The sequence below is a fragment of the Erpetoichthys calabaricus genome, chromosome 5, assembly GCF_900747795.2.
Source record: "Erpetoichthys calabaricus chromosome 5, fErpCal1.3, whole genome shotgun sequence".
NCBI lineage: Eukaryota > Metazoa > Chordata > Cladistia > Polypteriformes > Polypteridae > Erpetoichthys > Erpetoichthys calabaricus.
The window spans coordinates 179893627-179914025 of NC_041398.2; the positions used below are offsets into that span (position 1 = coordinate 179893627).

Here is a 20399-nt window from a genome sequence, read left to right on the forward strand (position 1 = left end):
CATCCAGAAGCCCTTTAAAAGGGACGATAGAGCAAGCAGGAAAAAAATGATGACAGCTAGAGGGAGTATTTCTTTGGTAAAACAGGTTCATTCCTAAAAACTGAGAATTAGCAATTCCCCTAGTCAATGAAGGACTAACCAATCACCATTTTGGAAAGGCTTGCAAAGGGAAAGGTGGCCACATATCCGTTTCACAGCTGGAGCAGCATGCTTTTCAGATAGCAGCAAATTGTAGCTCCCCAGTGTTTAACATGTTGAGATGGTACCAGTTTTATGTCAAGGATAATGCAGAGTACAGGTACTTCTACCTGATTTGCCGACTTCTTGTATTTCATATTGACCATCAAAACCAGTCCTTTTTTTCTCTTTTTAAACCAACTGTTTGTAGAAAATTACTGTTAAGTTGTTTCTAGGTTCAAAAATTACTTGGTATGACCTCCTGTTTTTTTATTTTGTTGCAGGCAATGATTGGTGTTGCCTTTTCACTTGGTTTTACTTTTGGACCAATGATTGGTGCCTACTTTGCCATCAGAGCCACGCAAGGAGAAATTTTCTATGTGGGCCCAGCACTCTTGGCTGTCCTGTTTTCCACCGCTGACTTGGCATTCATCTTCCTCATGCTTCCAGAGACACTGCCTGAAAAAAACAGGGTATGTATCTGTATATACTGTAATGTACATCTTCAAAGAGAACTCTGTGAATAAAAGAGGGTCTTCTCCCCAGTACAGTGTCAGCGGATTCATCTTTGTGGATTTTACTTATTTTCCTGTATGTTTTTAATGCTTTCAGATTATTTGTGCCAAAATAAAATGCAGTCTAACATGTTAACTAAATTGAAATGTAAAGCATATGCATGTGGTGCATTTAATTTTGGCACGGTTTTATGGTGTCATAGTTAAAAACATATCAACCAAATGATCAATTGCTCGGCGCTGCAACATGCAATTTTCATGTCAATTTGTAATGCAATACAATACTGTATTGGAAAACCCACTTTTGCCTGCAATAAGAGGTCCATGGCAAAGCACAGATCACATAAATAAATCAAGAATCTCAGTCTGAGATTGATTAGGGTGCTTGGCTGATCATGCTAATTTGAGTGGGTCAGTCAGGTATCTCATTCACGCCTTGGACTAGTTGGAGGGTGGCACCTACTCCCAATCGAGCAACAACAACAACATTTATTTAGATAGCACATTTTCATACAATAATGTACAGTTAGGTCCATAAATATTTGGACAGAGACAACTTTTTTCTAATTTTGGTCCTGTACATTACCACAATGAATTTAAATGAAACAACTCAGATGCAGTTGAAGTGCAGACTTTCAGCTTTAATTCAGTGGGATGAACAAAACGATTGCATAAAAATGTGAGGCAACTAAAGCATTTTTTTAACACAATCCCTTCATTTCAGAGGCTCAAAAGTAATTGGACAGTTGACTCAAAAGCTATTTCATGGGCAGGTGTGGGCAAGTCCGTCGTTAAGTCATTATCAATTAAGCAGATAAAAGGCCTGGAGTTGATTTGAGGTGTGTTGCTTACATGTGGAAGATTTCCATGGTGAAGAGAAACCCCTTCACAACAGCCAACCAAGTGAACAACACTCTCCAGGGGGTAGGCGTATCGATATCCAAGTCTACCATAAAGAGAAGACTGCATGAAAGTAAATACAGAGGGTAAACTGCAAGGTGAAAGCCACTCGTAAGCCTCAAGAATAGAAAGGCTAGATTGGACTTTGCTAAAGAACATCTAAAAAAGCCAGCACAGTTCTGGAAAAACATTCTTTGGACAGATGAAACCAAGATCAACCTCTACCAGAATGATGGCAAGAAAAAAGTATGGAGAAGGCGTGGAACAGCTCATTATCCAAAGCATACCACTTCATCTGTAAAACACGGTGGAGGCAGTGTGATGGCTTGGGCGTGCATGGCTGCCAGGGGCACTGGGACACTAGTGTTTATTGATGATGTGACACAGGACAGAAGCAGCCAAATGAATTCTGAGGTGTTCAGAGACATACTGTCTGCTCAAATCCAGCTAAATGCAGTCAAATTGATTGGGTGGCGTTTCATGACACAGATGGACAATGACCCAAAACATTCAGCCAAAGCAACCCAGGAGTTTATTAAAGCAAAGAAGTGGAAAATTCATGAATGGCCAAGTCAGTCACCTGATCTTAACCCAATTGAGCATGCATTTCACTTGTTGAAGACTAAACTTCAGACAGAAAGGCCCACAAACAAACAGCAACTGAAAGCCGCTGCAGTAAAGGCCTGGCAGAGCATTAAAAAGGAGGAAACCCAGCATCTGGTGATGTCCATGAGTTCAAGACTTCAGGCTGTCATTGCCAGCAAAGGGTTTTCAACCAAGTATTAGAAATGAACATTTTATTTGCATTTATTCAATTTGTCCAATGACTTTTGAGCCCCTGAAATGAAGGGATTGTGTTAAAAAAATGCTTTAGTTGCCTCACATTTTTATGCAATTGTTTTGTTCAGCCCACTGAATTAAAGCTGAAAGTCTGCACTTCAACTGCATCTGAGTTGTTTCATTTAAAATTCACTGTGGTAATGTACAGAACCAAAATTAGAAAAAAAGTTGTCTCTGTCCAAATATTTATGGACGTAACTGTAGCTCAAAGTGCTTTGCAGGATAACAAAGAGAACGTTACAAGAAAAAAAAAAACAATTAAGATTAGGCAATAATATAAAGAAAACTTAACAACAAAACAAGGTAAGGTCAGATGGTTGGAAGGACAGAAAAAAACAAAACAAAAGCTCCAGTTAGGCTGGAGAAAAGAAACAACATCTGCAGGGGTTTCAAGGCCAAAAGACCCCCACTGGGCATTCTGCCTAACATGAAAGGTTCAAAATCAGTCCTCTTCGTTTTCATGCTTAACATGATGAAGTTGGTCTTGTGGACAGCTGAGACACCCACCTTCATTCCATCATTTTTGGGGGCTACATGGTGCCTTGATCAGGTGGTGGTGGCGTAGATCGCCACCACAGAAGAACCAGAAAAGATAGCAGAGAATAGTAGAGATTAGTATATATGCAGATGCCTGAAGAATATGACAATTCTATACCCATATCTACTCTATATATAAAATCCTAAGTCTAAATGTGCAACGATTTTATGTGATGTTTTTATGTGACTTTTTTTGTCACGCTTTAAATCTGACTTATTTTAAAACCTACATATATATGTTTGGTATCATTCTTTTCAGAATTTATCGAACTTTAATGTGATGTTGTTAGATTTTCAGATTCTTATTCAATTTTTAAATTATAAACTAAAAAATATCAAAAACTCACATCCCACAAGACGAGATTTTGTGCCAAGAGATTTAAGCACACCCAGGGCCAGTAATAAAAGAGAAAAAGAGTAGGACAGTTGATGTTCAGGCTTTTAAATGTTTGAAGCGCTGTGCGAGATGCAGATCATGCACACGGCAGCAGAAGCAGTAAGCCAGCAGCTGATTGAGCAAAGAGGAGGTAAAACAAAAACCTGTTTGTTTCCCATTGTATCACTGTTTAAGAGGGGGTTTCGGAGGAGCGACTGTGTCTCTTTGGGGTGCGTTCAGCCCCCCTCTTCACAACACGAGCAGCAGAGACGCGAAGTGGCAGGCGCGTAGTGCAGGCAAGGAGGGTTGGCGAGCAAAGCGAGCAGGGGGTAAGCCCCCTAGTAGTCTATAAGGAATACAACTGAAATGTACCTACAAAAAATCCAAATTAAAATAATGGGTTTTCAGCATTTTTTTTAGAATGTTTAGAATGTTACAGTATTAGGCTGGTGAATTTCTGTTGGTAAAGTATTCCAGATTTTAGATGCATAACAGCAAAAGGCCGCCTCACCATTTCTTTAAAGCTTGGCTCTTGGAATTATAAGAAGACCTCCATTTGAAGATCTAAGTTTACGACTTGGAGTGTACACGGACAGGCATTCTAAAATATAGAACAGAACAAGATTATTTAAGGCTTTATAAACCATTAATAATTTTTTAAAGTCAATTCTGAACGACACAGGCAACCAATGTAATGACAGTAAAACTGGTGAGATGTCCTCAAATTTTCTTTTTCTAGGTGAGATTCTGACTGCTGCATTCTGCACTAACTGATTGATGTCTGTCTTAAGTAGTCCTGTTATTAGTGCATTACAGTAATCTAACCAACTAAACACAAAGCGTGATTTAAAGTTTAGGTCAGAGTTAATGATTACCCCATATTCTTTACCCCCGCCTTGGCTTTTAAACCTAAGGGATCAAGTTTATTTCTAATACTTTTGCTATTTCCATGTTTTCCAATCACTAAGATTTCTGTTTCTTCCTTTTTTAATTTGAGAAAGTTTCTACTAGTCCAATTGGAAATACTGCTAAGACATTGGATCAGACAGCCAAGAGCATCAAGCTCATCAGGCACTATAAATAAAGCTGTGTGTCATCTGCATAGCTGTGGTAACCCATCTTGTGCTTTGACATAATCTGTCCTAATGAAAGCATATAGCTTGAAAAAAAAACAATGGATCCAGAATAGATCCTTGTGGTACGCCATATACAATATCTTGGGTCTCCAAAGTACAATCACCACAACTCACAAAGAATTTTCTGTCTGTTAAGTAAGACCGAAACCAATTCAGTATAAAAGTACTGTATAGTAAATGGGCAGTATAGAAGATGCCTGCATGGTAGAATGCAGATCAGGTCAGATCAAAACAAAAAGGAGAATCAAAAAGAAACATGAGAAAGAAACAAGAGGGAGAGCCTGTACAGTAAAGAATGGAGGCAAGTGGTTGGGAGTATGCCCCGTGGAAGCAAATGGCAGGCCTGCACTTGAGTGTGGAGGCTGGAGATGGGGTGCTCCTTAGAGCAGTGCAGAGGAGTAGGAATGACCCTGTTGAATGGTGTCTTCCTTTTGATGCAGACGGACTGGCTGAGGGAGATGCGAGTGGGGTTCAGTGGGGAGTCCTATGGACACCGATGGACAGGCAGTAGGAACCTGAACACGGAATCAATTGATTGACTGCACCTGTCAGTGGACTTCTCATCATGCTGCAAGGACCTGATGGGATAAGCTGAGGACATACCAGATTTTAGAAAGACGCACTGGGGCCCCTTACTGTTTCAATAGAGAAACCTGCCTAGAATTTTAACCTCATTTTAATGGAATTAGTTATTGACTGATTGTAACCTTTACCTGAAAACTCTGGATTTATTGATTATTTATTTATTGATGGACTATTTGTTGAATTTGCACCGCACTTTGGAACAGTAGCTTTTTTATTCAAAAAGCACTCTATCACTTTGCACAAACCCCTTGCTGACTGTGTGTGTCCTCATTTGCCCGGCTCATGTTGGTTTACAACTATCAACAATTCCAGGTTCAAGAGGCTCCTGGAAGCGATCAGGGAGGGTGGAGCTGACCCGGACTGTCACATTAACTTGCACACTAAAAATACTTGTACTTTGTGAATGGCCAGATAACTACACTAACCAGTAATTCACACATAAAGTGACACATCCATGCATTGTTAGCTTGTGGCTTCCGCTTTGTACTGGAACATTAGAAGGAGGTATGAAAACAGCTTTCATATTGTCTTTTGTGTTTATAATTCAGTATTCATGTGTCATTCATGGGGTGAACTGCTTTACCGATCATTATACTTTAATTTTGAGTTGGATTTTTCATTTAGCAAGTGATCCGAGTTTCCAAATTGCAACAGTTGTGGATATTCCATACATAGCACATTACATTAATGTTTATAATCCATCCATCCATCCATCCATCCAACCTGCTGAATCCGAACACAGGGTCACGGGGGTCTGCTGGAGCCAATCCCAGCCAACACAGGGCACAAGGCAGGGAACCAATCCCGGGCAGGGCGCCAACCCACCGCAGGACACACACACCCACACACCAAGCACACACTAGGGCCAATTTAGAATCGCCAATCGACCTAACCTGCATGTCTTTGGACTGTGGGAGGAAACCGGAGTGCCCGGAGGAAACCCACGCAGACAAGGGGAGAACATGCAAACTCCACGCAGGGAGGACCCGGGAAGCGAACCCAGGTCTCCTTACTGCGAGGCAGCAGCGGTACCACTGTGCCACCATGCCGCCCATGTTTATAATTACTAGTATAAATCGTAGTGATTTATGAGTCTATTAAGGTTATTGTAAATTGGAGGAAAAATTAAATAAACAACCATGTTATTCGTTTTGATTAGAATTTAGTAATACAGTATAGTCATTCCAATAGATGGCACATCACAAACATTAACACTGCTTTTACGAATCCTGTAGCAAATGGCGTAAAACAGAGAAATATGCATAGCATGGTGCACAGCAAACGTTAACACTGAGGTCTATGTTGATTTGATTTCACCCTGTCTTAGATGGGTAGCACAGCTAGTCCAACAAAAATGGTTGGAAAAAAACATGTTCTTTGAGCAGACTGTTTCTTTTAGGCACAGCTACAGTATAAATGAAATTGTTACATATTGAAAAATAAACGTTTCCTTCTCTAATATCTGAGAATATTATTGTATTGTATTGTATTGTTTTGGTCTCTGAATGGAGGACTTATATAAATGCTATGTCTAGCTGCTCTTCAATCCGTAAGGCGATTTAAGAACATACAATATCAAATATCACAATTTTGGGTCAGATTTATTGCAGTATCAGTTTAAGTCCATAATGCCCAGCCCTACGTGTATTTACTAATTTACTAAGTTTTTCAATGTTCCATTATAGTTTAGTAGTTGTGTACTCTAGGTACCTACAGCCTCTGGCCAAGGTCAGTGGGAAATGAATGGCCATAGATGGATGAATAGTTTCCTCAGGTGTCTTTGGCACTTAGTTTCTGACATTTCTTTTATCAATCACTCTTCAAACTTTTTTCATTATAGGTGGCTTCAGTAACTTCTGGTTTTCAGCAGTCTGTCGATCTCCTAAGCCCGTTATCCTTATTTCAGTTCTCTGCTTTAACTGCAAAAAAGGATGCTCATCACAAAGAAAGTAAGTATTACACATATTAGGAGCACATATTTATCTGGACAATGAGATGCACAATCTTTGAATGAAAAACAAACCTTAATAATTGCAAAAACAGTACACACACTTAAAAAAATTCCTTACCATGAAAGGGAAATTTCTTGAAATGACAATTGTTTTAAAATTATTTTCCAAAGATACTTAGAAAAACAATCCTTAGTTTATATTCTGTTTTAGTATCCTCTTCCACCCATAGAAATTGCAAAATATTTTTTTAACCATTCCAGAAATGTAATGGTGTTTAATTGTTGACTTCCTGAGTATTGACAGATGACGGTCCCATTTAAAAAGTGAAGTGTGCTAAATATCTAAATCTGTTGTTACCACAGCTAATTGTGTGTTTGTTTAATTAAAAACACATTTATGAGTAGGAACAGAGAAGTGCAATATTTGGTCTACTACAGTTTTACTCAAGTACTCAAATGATCAAAATCCATTCAAAACATGCAATGGCATGAATGAGAAACTGAAAAATCTGACGACCAACCCAAAGCACCAAAAATCTGAAAACACTAGCTGCTCCATTTTTACGGTTTCAGTTCCCCACTGCATTATTACTGCCCAAGTGTGTTCCTCCATATACTGGTGAAGCCCTTTCTCAGTTTGTCACAATGCAAGTGGCTGGGAAGTAAATGGCATATGACAGCATTTGGGGGTAATTAGGTTCAACAATGTCTTCTTTGGTATGGACAGGTAGAAAGAGTCCTCATTTTTCAAAATGATTTCAGTTTGTATATATTTTTTCTAATAGCTAACCTTGCAATACAAAGAAACAAACTGTGGGATATTGCATGTTTGAAAGGGTTATAGCTACATGTTTAGCAACAGGCATATGTCGTCTGATGCATTCTAAAATGGCAATAACCTGACAATGAGGTTAACAATGTAAGACTATGATGACGAGTTTAAGCGGATTCTAAAAACAAGCGGCTATTGAAGGAGGAGTAAATATTTATTTTAAATGGTTTATGGTTTCATATACTGTGAGAGCATAGTGAAGTTCTTGTGCCACTGTTGTGGTGGTGAAATGAAATGTTCAAAAAATAAAATTAACCATTACACATAAACCAGCAGGTGGGTACAGTACACAGTGCAGGGCAAGGAAGATCAGGTTAATGAGAGTTCAATGACTTTGTGGCCTTCAGGAAGAAGCTGTTGCTGAGGTAGGTGGAGTGAGTGGTGAGGCTTTAGGAGTGCTTCACAGAAAGCAGAAGTGAAAACAAGGGGATAACCGGGTGGCTGTCATCAGAGATGATGGATTCATTCATCCATCCATCCATTTTCCAACCCGCTGAATCTGAACACAGGGTCACGGGGGTCTGCCGGAGCCAATCCCAGCCAACACAGGGCACAAGGCAGGGAACCAATCCTGGGCAGGGTGCCAACCCACCGTAGTGGATTCATTCAGTTCTCCTCAAATATGTGGTTGGGTAGATGGTATGAAGCTGTGGAAAGTCAGCACCAAATATTTCAGAAGCTGTACATACAGTCTTTTGGAGAAGTTTACAGTCCTTTCAAGTCAGGTTACTAAACCACACTGTGATGCATCTGGTCAGCATACTTTCAGTAGTGCAGCAGTAAAAGTTCACTAGTGTTTTGGTAAAGCCCTTTAGCTTTCTTCGAAAAAAGAGCCTTTTCAAGTATGCAGGTGGTGTTGAATGACCATGAAAGTTTGACTGCCTTTGTTCCTTCTGAAGTCAACAATGATCCCCTTTGTTTTGTTGGGAGAGGCTGTTGTTATGACCTCATACAGTCAAGTCTTTTACCACCCACCTGTAGGAAGTCTCACACCTGTCACTCATGAGGCCAGTCACAGTAGTGTTGCCTTCGTGCTTTGCTACACAAAGGTGGACAGACTGTATAGGCAGCAGCCTTGTAGAACGCTAATGTTGTGAACAGCATGGATGAGTTATAGGCTTATATATTATTATGCTCAGATGTTTATATACTAGCATATTAATATTTTTGGTCATATTTTATGTCTAATTTTCAGAGCAGTAGTTTTTTTTTATATTAATTTTAATTATCTTGCATTATCAATGTTTTTTTCTGTCTCTTGAGCTGATCTTGGTAAACAGCATAGAGGAGTTATTTGTTTATTTTATTATATGCATGAAGAGTTATATGCATATATTATTATGCTCAGATGTTTATATTATAGCATATAATATTTATGCCATATTCCATATCTAATTTTCATAGCAGTAGTTTTTTTTATAATTAATTTTAGTTACAGTATCTTGCATTATCAGCATTTTTTGCTGTGTCTTAAGTGCACCTTTTTATTTTAAAACAATCATATATATATATATATATATATATATATATATATATATATATATATATATACAGTATATATATAAATCTTTTCAATTATCTTTTACTATTGTGTGCTTAATTTATGTAGCTGCTTACTAAAGACATATACTGTACTGGACATTTGAAGACAATTCCTAACAACAGTTGGATGTCAAAACATATATTACTTGCATGTTGAGGTGTCCACACACATGCCACTAGATTACTTACACAGTCAGTTCTTGAAACTGGAATCAGAATTGTTGAAGAAGTCCGACTGAACATCTGTGGTATTCACATTACACAGGCTGAATGTGGCCTGAGCGTTTACATAACTTTCAGCTTATATAGACTGTATGTGCTGTACATGCATTGTGACACAGTGATGCAGGTGGGGCATAAAAATGGATCCCCCACATTTTTTCTGCTGATGCACTTTAATTTTCCATGCTTTAAAAGCACAGCTCGCTTTCTAATTATGGTGTGTCAGGGTAGCAAAGAAATTTATTGAAGTTTTTTTTCTTGCTATACTGACCATTCGCTTTATCTTCCATGATGGTTTTAAGATAGATAGATAGATAGATAATATTAAATTAAAAAGTGATAAAAATGCAGGTATAACAGACAATAACTTTGTATAATGTTAATGTTTACCCCCCGGGTGGAATTGAAGAGTCACATAGTGTGGGGGAGGAACGATCTCCTCAGTCTGTCAGTGGAGCAGGACATTGACAGCAGTCTGTCGCTGAAGCTGCTCCTCTGTCTGGAGATGATAGTGTTCAGTGGATGCAGTGGATTCTCCATGATTGACAGGAGCCTGCTCAGTGTCCGTCGCTCTGCCACGGATGTCAAACTGTCCAGCTCCGTGCCTACAATAGAGCCTGCCTTCCTCACCAGTTTGTCCAGGCGTGAGGCGTCCCTCTTCTTTATGCTGCCTCCCCAGCACACCACCGCATAGAAGAGGGTGCTTGCCACAACTGTCTGATAGAACATCTGCAGCATCTTATTGCAGATGTTGAAGGACGCCAGCCTTCTAAGGAAGTATAGTCAGCTCTGTCCTCTCTTGCACAGAGAATCAGTATTGGCAGTCCAGTCCAATTTATCATCCAGCTGCACTCCCAGGTATTTATAGGTCTGCACCCTCTGCACACAGTCACCTCTGATGATCACGGGGTCCATGAGGGGCCTGGTCCTCCTAAAATCCACCACCAGCTCCTTGGTTTTGCTGGTGTTCAGTTGTAGGTGGTTTGAGTCGCACCACTTAACAAAGTCCTTGATGAGGTTCTTATACTCCTCCTCCTGCCCACTCCTGATGCAGCCCACGATAGCAGTGTTGTCAGCGAACTTTTGCACATGGCAGGACTCCGAGTTGTATTGGAAGTCCGATGTATATAGGCTGAACAGGACCGGAGAAAGTACAGTCCCCTGCAGCACTCCTGTGTTGCTGACCACAATGTCAGGCCTGCAGTTCCCAAGACGCACATACTGAGGTCTGTCTTTAAGATAGTCCACGATCCATGCCACCAGGTATGAATCTACTCCCATCTCTGTCAGCTTGTCCCTAAGGAGCAGAGGTTGGATTGTGTTGAAGGTGCTAGAGAAGTCCAGAAACATAATTCTTACAGCACCACTGCCTCTGATCCTTAACATGTTGCATGATGTATGAAAATAACATAATAACACACATCATTGAGTAAAAATGTAATCTGTTTAAACTCAGGTCTGATAGGGTGATCCGAATTGAATCAGAATTCAGTACCACTTACAAAAGTGACCTGTATCTGAACTCTAATAATCATTGATTATGTGGTTTTGGGTGTTTACGCCAAAGTCTGATCAGCGTCGTAAGTGAAAAAATTCAGAATCAGTTTCATGTAAACACAGCATAAAAGACACGTGGAAGCCCACAATTCAGAAAATTCTTGATGGATGCTTGCAGCTTACTGTGCGCTAGGCTAAGTGGCTGGTACATTGAGGTAAATCTTTTTATTGTGTATTAAACAGGTTTAAAAAAAGGAAAGAAGGATTAATGATCTAATGTATGAACATTATAAAAAGCTCATACATCACATAATTTGTATTAATTGCAGAAAAGTCATCCTAGGGTTATTGTCTCTTTCTAATATTGCAGTGATTAAAAATATTTACTTCAGAGATCATCTACATGTTTCTACAAACTGTTTGCATTTTTTTCTCTTGTGTTTTCTAGTTACGTTCAGGAAAAAAAAGCCAGAAATTGAAATCAATACAATATTTGTCGATTACACTAATGTTTTTTTTCTTTTAATATGTTATTTAGGTCTACAGAACCTTAAAATCTTGGGACTTGTGTACTTCTTATACTTGTTTCTGTTTTCTGGACTTGAATATACCCTCAGCTTCCTTACTCATCAGCGCTTCCAGTTTAACAGGTAATTTACAAAAAATCCAGATGGGAAAGTGTTGATAACTAAAATAATACATAGTTTTAATAATGCATTAATTAATATACATGAATTTATAAGGCTTCTTGATTGGCCTTTTATAGCCATTTAATTTTACATATTACTAAGAACGGCACCTGCCAAAGATGGGTAATAAAATAATTTCAAAATATTTGCTCTCTCTTCCCTAAATGTACATTCAGTGCCTCTCCTCTGTATTCGGGTGTGTTTCAATGTCTCTTCACTGGCGCACCTTTTCTCAAGCATGTTCCCATAAAGCATGCCTCTCAGGCTCTGTCATTATTTTTTTGTAGTGCCTTTCTGTCCTCTGATCCGGTTTTATACTTTCTGCCTTTAAAGGTGACTCTCCCAGCTTGCTCCTCCTCGTGCTTCTCACACTTGCACTTCCTCTTTCATTCTGTCACCAAAGCCAGACGGACCAATCATATTGCTCCAAAGGACTGGACACACAGACCTTAGTGTTGTATTATATAGTAGAAGATTTATTACCAAGATTACATCCAACACTATTTTCATTAGCTTCTCCCAAATCATTTGAGTTAGAGCCCTTCAAACTTGTGGAGAACCATAAAAATTATTAAGAAGCAATTGGTTGGTGAAACAGATGGATTGTGACTGTCTGTGAAGCTTTAACCTGGATTTCAAACTTCTTTTCTTGGGAAACATTTTGGCCACAGTGCCTCTTTATTGTTTTCGTACTTTCCAAACTATCATGTTTGGAGAACATCTTTATTGATGTTTTTAACTTTTGTGTTTAGATTCTGTGTCTCTGTTATATTGTTATTATTATTATTACACAGTTTAATTCAACTTCTTCTCTCTGTTTGTCTGGGTCAAATTTTGCAATCAGTTTTTTTACCCACTTTTACCAAACCAATTTCCTTCAAACTTTGCATGCATATTGATCTCCGGTGACAATGTAATATTTCATCAGTTTTGACCCGGGATCTGTACGTTAATTGCATCAAGTTTAAATTTCTCATTTCCTTATATTATACTTTTAGTGATTATACATATATAGTGCTTTTAGCCAATACACATATATATGAAAATTAGCATTCTTAAAATGAAATGTATAACCAGCTTAACAATGGAAAGAAAATGACACATCATATAAAAGTTGATTAAAGTATGTAGGATAATGGTTATAAGTGGAGACATTTTGAAATTGTAAGAGTTATTTTTTTAGCATCATTTAAGGAATCTATGCATTTTAATTGAATTAAATTAATTCTTTAATGGGCACCCCACGATTTTACTTTTAGTCACATATGACCAACAAAATCTTAGTACAAGAATAAAATGTTTTTTTTACATTTTAGTGCTTTTTCCATAAAATTGTGTCACTTTATTTTTTTTTATATATTTTTTTCAATTACAAATCACTACTTAAAATTACCCCAAGATCTTTCAGACAAACAAACCAGTTGAGATATAAATTTGCCTTATGCCAGAGACAATAATAGCACTGCTGTGCACACAAAAAAAACTACCATTAGATTTTATTGAAATTCTCGATTGAATCATGGCCACTGCACATTGCACTCCCGTTCCTGTTCTGGAAACGTGATTCACAATAAAACTAAAAACATCTCGCCAATGCCTCAAAGTCTGAATTCTAATTAGCAGAAGACAGAGCTTTTCTTGAGTTTTACATGAATAAGTAGCATACAGACCGTTGAGTTCATGCTGACCTGACTTTCATTACACATGTGTGTTGTGATAATCTCGGAGTTGACTTTAGGAGGACTTCTTTACATATGATCCAGAATATTGGTGAATAACACTGGGGTACAGACAGAAAGGTTTTTTAGTTTTGGTGCATTGATCACCAAACCACAAGTATGTCTCTTTTGTTACCAGTTACTGAATTGAGAATGTTTCTGCAAAATTCTCAACAGGATACTGCTCAAGTTGACCAAGGCCAAAGCTTCATAAATTGTCTCAATGAGTAAGGCACATCTTCTCTCGAACATGCACACAACAGAATTAACATAATGACAATTCCGAATAATGAAATTAAGCCCCACACAGGCTCCTCAGTAACTTTTGCCTCTGAACAGACTCTTGGTCATACTTTTAAAAATGTAGCAGGCAGAGACACAGGTCATTTACTGTACATGTTATTTTTTTACTTGTGATTTCTGAGCTTGTGGGGGAGGGGACACCTCCTTGATTATTTTGGCAGGCAGATACTCAATCATTTCATCAAGTTTCACCCACTTCTGTCATTTCAGTGTGTGGATACTGGATCTGTTCATCAAACATTTGTTTGGTGAAAAGGCTTACCATCACAGGCCCCTGGGCATGCACCCATAACACATAATGAGGGAAAATGTGCACATTAATCTCACTAGGATTATATTGCTATATTTGGTGTTGCTAAAACCGGTGTGGAACACCTTACTACATGCAGGGCTGTTTTTTTTGTGCACGTCCCAGTATTATTATATATCAAAATTCATAGCCGAGCAGTCCAAAATTGCATCCATTCTTTCAATAACAAAAACTAAAGTGTATACTTGTGTTTTTATTTTGCAGCAAAGGTTGTAAGCTTGTTGCTGTTACCAAAGCAGCTGACATGACATCACATCAATGTTTACATGTTTACATGGAGGCAGCAGTGCCTCTGATCACAAAATGTAATCAGGACCCAACAACATGATACAAACTGTAAATAAGTGCAAGATTTAATTTGAATAATTAGAATCTATTATATGTTATGCATACTGATTTCCACATCGTTGAATCCTAAAAGTTCTTTCTCCAAAAACAGCCTCCTTCTGGTTTACACAAGCCACTTAACAATGCCATGCTGCATATAAGACACAGTCAGATAAACAAGATTTGTTTTTGTCAGTATTGTGCCTGCTTCTGCGCACTAAATTACGTGTGCTTCTCTCCATTTGGTGAGAACTGTCCTTTATAATAAGGGGAGCAGAGGTACAGGGTGACAAGCTTCAGTAAGGGGAAATGAAAGAGCAGGTGGACTCAGAGCAGACTAGAATGAGGTAATCTAACCTACTGGTTAGACCTACTAAGTGGCACTGCTTATGCCAATGAAAGAGGAAGACTTGCCAAGCTTTCATTATGGTGCACACAATTTCAAATTTCCTATGGAGAGCCAAACCATTTACATTGTCATTTGCCACATTGTTGAATCCTAAAAGTTCTTTCTCCCAAAGCTGTCTCCTTCAAGTTTACACTTGTGATATATAAAACTATAATCTGTTAAACATCTTTTGTATATTAATGTCGTCATGCACCAAAAAACAAAAAATTTGAATGTTATTGATATAATGGTTTATAAGCATTAATAGACATTCAAATGAAGAAAATTCCAGTACTAGTTAATTCTAATGCATTTTCTTTTGAATACTCTTCTACAGGCAAGAAACAACTCAATTTGTCTTGAAACTGAGATATTTAGTAAAGCAGATAATTGCATTTCAGGGTGGTACCTGGAAGACAAAGGACAGATATCCCAAAATGCAAAATGGCTTTCTGCAATCACAAAATAAGATCCTCCGTGTAGTGAAAAAGTAACATAGGACAACCATAATGCTCTAAAACATTTGCTAATAAATGAAATAGTGTTCTGGAAATCTAAGAATGTCCAGCAATGAGAGAAGTGCATCCATTTTCTCACATTTTAGAATGAACTGTTTCACTGAAAATGTACAGGTTCTTAACTATGATGTTTGGCAGTTTGTTAATTATTTGAATCGGATGCATCTGTCCTTTCATGATGAGAATCATAAGAATAAATAAATATTTATTTTTGTAAAATTGCTTGTAGTTCTTCTTAAATACTTTATCTCCATAATAAAATATTTTTTTTTCTTATTAAATTACAAAATTGAAACAGCTAAAGAAGAGTATCCACCTGGATTGCTGGTTTAAAAACACTAAAAAAAATGTTGTAGTACATCAGAGATTTACCTTTCAAATTAAGATGAATCTTTTTGTATTTAACTGACATGTAGTGTAATACATTGGATGCAACCTAATCTAACATATTATCATTTGCATTTGAGAGCTATCACATAAGTTACCACATTCCACTGTCAACTAGCTCTTTAAAATATGACATTTTTAACCTTTTAAATTGTATATAAATAATTAAGACACTGCACTCTTTTTACAATATTTAAAAATGCATTAAAATTCAATTTTACATATTTTTTATAAACTTTGACAGTAAGGTAGGTAACGACCAAATGTTTAAACAAAAGGAAAGGAAAAGGTTAGTATTTTTCAATTTAAAGTTATTTCTTCACAAACATGGTATAAATGCCTTTGCCATGTGAATTTGTTGCCTAAAGTTAAGTTTGTTCTATAAATTAAAAAAAAAAATCTATCTTGCCTGCACTGGTGTTTCAGATTGGAATTACTTGGGCATGGGTAAAGCTGGTAAACAAAAGCCTTCAAATTTATCAAATATGTTCAATTTTTTCAAGCCAACACAGTGGTTGAGTACTGATCCATGTCTTGCAATTACAAAAACATTGTAAAATAGCTTATACATGTCATTTCTGAACAAAAAATCACCAGTATTATGAGATTTAGACATTTTAAAAGCCTAGCTGCTGTGTGTGATAGCTCAGCCTTTAATCTTCTGCAATAACATTTCACCTCCCCTTGGGGCGTGGTTTCCTCTTGATAGACCAAATCACAGTAAACTGTTCATGCCACATGGTTGGCTTTGTTTTGATTTACTTCTGTATTTATGTGAGAACTCACACTAGCAAACAGAAGTTGTATCCTTATCTCTAGAAAAATAGTGCCAGAAATATGCAGTAAAACGATTATTTCTAGACCCCTTTTGTTGTCAGAAACATACGCTGGAAACTCAAAAGGCATGTTTTCTTTTATCAAAACTTGAAGAAGATGTATTTGATATGTTTTAGGCATTTATTTTCAGGTAGTGCTTTGTGCCCCATTGCAACCATTGAAAAGCATCAGTGCGGGCAGCATATATATTTTTTTAATTTATAGAAAACACTGCACTTTGGGACACAATTTCGTGTAGACAATGCATATATAGTATGTTTGTGAAGAAATAACTTACACTTGAAAAATACTAAACGTATCATTTGGGATGAATGCCTTTAGCCTTTAAACTTCTCTGTCTTGCTATACATTGAAACATTAACATAATATTCATAGAATATTAAGATTGAGGAATATTCTTTATGTCCCCATTTCCAACACCACTAAGCCCATTTCTTTCTATTGTTACCAGCATGCAGCAAGGAAAGATGTTTTTCTTCATTGGCATAACAATGGCTGTCATCCAAGGAGGTTATGCTAGAAGAATTGAGCCTGGGAGAGAAATAAAAACCATCAAACGAGTAAGTGAAAATACAGTTTACAGATTAGAAAAATATTTATTTGCTAGTTAAAATTGGAGCAGGCAACAGTCGTCCATATAGCACAGTAGCACATGTTGCACCTGGCTGCCTGAAGTGAACAGATCTGGATGGAGCCCAAATATATCAGTAGCTTTCAGCTCTATTACTGAAAGTTCTAAGTAACAAAAGATTCATCAACACATTACAATTATTTATTTCATGTGGCACATACTTTTGCTGAACTGTGTTTCATTATACTTTACACAAATAGTTAAATGACTTGCTTGGGATCACACTGACCAAGATGTCTGGCTTGAATGGTGGATCTTGTTGTTTACAGTCCAGTACCTTAGCCACTGAGCTACACAGAATTAACCACTTCTCTGTTTTAGTCACACTTCATCATTCTCACCATTGATACTTCATTTTCTGATTCTGTGTAACCTTCATCCATATTTCATCATGCGTTTTTAACACAAAACTTTGGGACATGATGGCAAAACTGGAACACTGGATAGAATACCCAAACAAACACAGGAGAACATATAGGAATCTGAACCCAGTTTTCTAGGGTCCTGAATGAATACTGCAAAACACTGCCACACTCTTCTACTAATATTAAAGGCAGTGAGAAGAATATAAAATATTTAGAAAACAAAGTAGCTGATACACTTTATTATTAATGTTTAATGAAGCTTTAACTAGTGAAGTAACATGACAAGCTACATGGAATATTCAGATAATTTCAAACAGTATACAAATTACAAAGACCATCCATCCATTATCCAACCCGCTATATCCTAACTACAGGGTCACGGGGGTCTGCTGGAGCCAATCCCAGCCAACACAGGGCGCAAGGCAGGAACAAACCCCAGGCAGGGCGCCAGCCCACCGCAGGACACACACACACATCAAGCATGCACTAGGGACAATTTAGAATCGCCAATGCACCTAACCTGCATGTCTTTGGAATGTGGGAGGAAACCAGAGCACCCGGAAGAAACCCACACAGACACGGGGAGAACATGCAAACTCCACACAGGGAGGACCAATTACAAAGACCAATGACTAAAAAAAAAGTAATTCACTAGAATCAGACAGTATTCACAACATACATTTAACATCTTTTTTTCCTGAGGATACTATAATTCTGGGAAACTCTTAAGGACTAGATTAGCCAACATTGTCATATAGTGTAAAAAAGGTAGGTACAGTTAGGTCCAAAAATATTTGGACAGAGACAACTTTTTTCTAATTTTGGTTCTGTACATTACCACAATGAATTTTAAATGAAACAACTCAGATGCAGTTGAAGTGCAGACTTTCAGCTTTAATTCAGTGGGGTGAACAAAACGATTGCATAAAAATGTGAGGCAACTAAAGCATTTTTTTAACACAATCCCTTCATTTCAGGGGCTCAAAAGTAATTGGACAATTGACTCAAAGGCTATTTCATGGGCAGGTGTGGGCAAGTCTGTCTTTATGTCATTATCAATTAAGCAGATAAAAGGCCTGGAGTTGATTTGAGGTGTGGTGCTTGCATGTGGAAGATTTTGCTGTGAACAGACAACATGCGGTCAGAGGAGCTCTCCATGCAGGTGAAAGAAGCCATCCTTAAGCTGCGAAAACAGAAAAAACCCATCCGAGAAATTGCTACAATATTACGAGTGGCAAAATCTACAGTTTGGTACATCCTGAGAAAGAAAGCAAGCACTGGTGAACTCAGCAACGCAAAAAGACCTGGACGTCCACAGAAGACAACAGTGATGGATGATCACAGAATCATTTCCATGGTGAAGAGAAACCCCTTCACAACAGCCAACCAAGTGAACAACACTCTCCAGGGGGTAGGCATATCGATATCCAAGTCTACCATAAAGAGAAGACTGCATGAAAGTAAATATAGAGGGTGCACTGCAAGGTGCAAGCCACTCATAAGCCTCAAGAATAGAAAGGCTAGATTGGACTTTGCTAAAGAACATCTAAAAAAGCCAACACAGTTCTGGAAAAACATTCTTTGGACCTAAGATCAACCTCTACCAGAATGATGGCAAGAAAAAAGTATGGAGAAGGCGTGGAACAGCTCATTATCCAAAGCACACCACATCATCTGTAAAACACGGTTGAGGCAGTGTGATGGCTTGGGCGTGCATGGCTGCCAGTGGCACTGGGACACTAGTGTTTACTGATGATGTGACACAGGACAGAAACAGCCGAATGAATTCTGAGGTGTTCAGAGACATACTGTCTGCTCAAATCCAGCTAAATGCAGTCAAATTTATTGGGTGGCGTTTCATGATACAGATGGACAATGACACAAAACATACAGCCAAAGCAACCCAGGAGTTTATTAAAGCAAAGAAGTGGAAAATTCTTGAATGGCCAAGTCAGTCACCTGATCTTAACCCAATTGAGCATGCATTTCATTTTGGACAGAAAGGTCCACAAACAAACAGCAACTGAAAGCCGCTGCAGTAAAGGCCTGGCAGAGCATTAAAAAGGAGGAAACCCAGCATCTGGTGATGTCCATGAGTTCAAGACTTCCGGCTGTCATTGCCAGCAAAGGGTTTTCAACCAAGTATTAGAAATGAACATTTTATTTCCAGTTATTTAATTTGTCCAATTACTTTTCAGCCCCTGAAATGAAGGGATTGTGTTAAAAAAATGCTTTAGTTGCCTCACATTTTTATGCAATCGTTTTGTTCACCCCACTGAATTAAAGCTGAAAGTCTGCACTTCAACTGCATCTGAGTTGTTTAATTTAAAATTAATTGTGGTAATGTACAGAACCAAAATTAGAAAAAAAGTTGTCTCTGTCCAAATATTTATGGACCTAACTGTAATTCGTAGCGACTTATAGAGACACATTTGTGCAATACAGTCAACAGTCAGCACGGGTTTAGACAGAAGAGATTGTGTTTAACTAATATACTAGAGTTGAACAGTGAAACATATTATTCACTTTGACTTTTAAAAAGCGTGCAGTACCATAGGAGTTGTGCCATATGACGCGCTAATCATCCAACTGATAGCATTAGGAGTTTGTTCAACGGGGTGCACATTAAGTTCATAAGCTGAGAAAATAAATTATGGCCTCACCATCATTATGAATCAGTTAAACTTTTTATTGTGTCATCTGAGCATCTACTGTATATTGAGGCTCCTATTCTTTGCAATCAACAGAAATCATTTGTGTAACGATATAAAAAATAAGTTGCACAATACAGGCAGATTGGTAAATGCTGTACCCTT

At 37.9% G+C, this 20399-nt stretch overlaps 1 protein-coding gene across 3 annotated transcripts in view; it reads left to right on the plus strand.

The window, feature by feature from the left end:
- The window catches only part of mfsd10 (major facilitator superfamily domain containing 10), a 59315-nt gene that overhangs the window by 26075 nt on the left and 12841 nt on the right, over window positions 1-20399 (plus strand). For all 3 annotated transcript variants that reach the window (XM_051928601.1, XM_051928600.1, XM_051928598.1), the window contains exons 6-9: window positions 462-650; window positions 6907-7015; window positions 11649-11760; window positions 17039-17147. In XM_051928601.1, the coding sequence (XP_051784561.1) occupies window positions 462-650; window positions 6907-7015; window positions 11649-11760; window positions 17039-17147 (519 nt within the window). The remainder of the gene's footprint in view (window positions 1-461; window positions 651-6906; window positions 7016-11648; window positions 11761-17038; window positions 17148-20399) is intronic.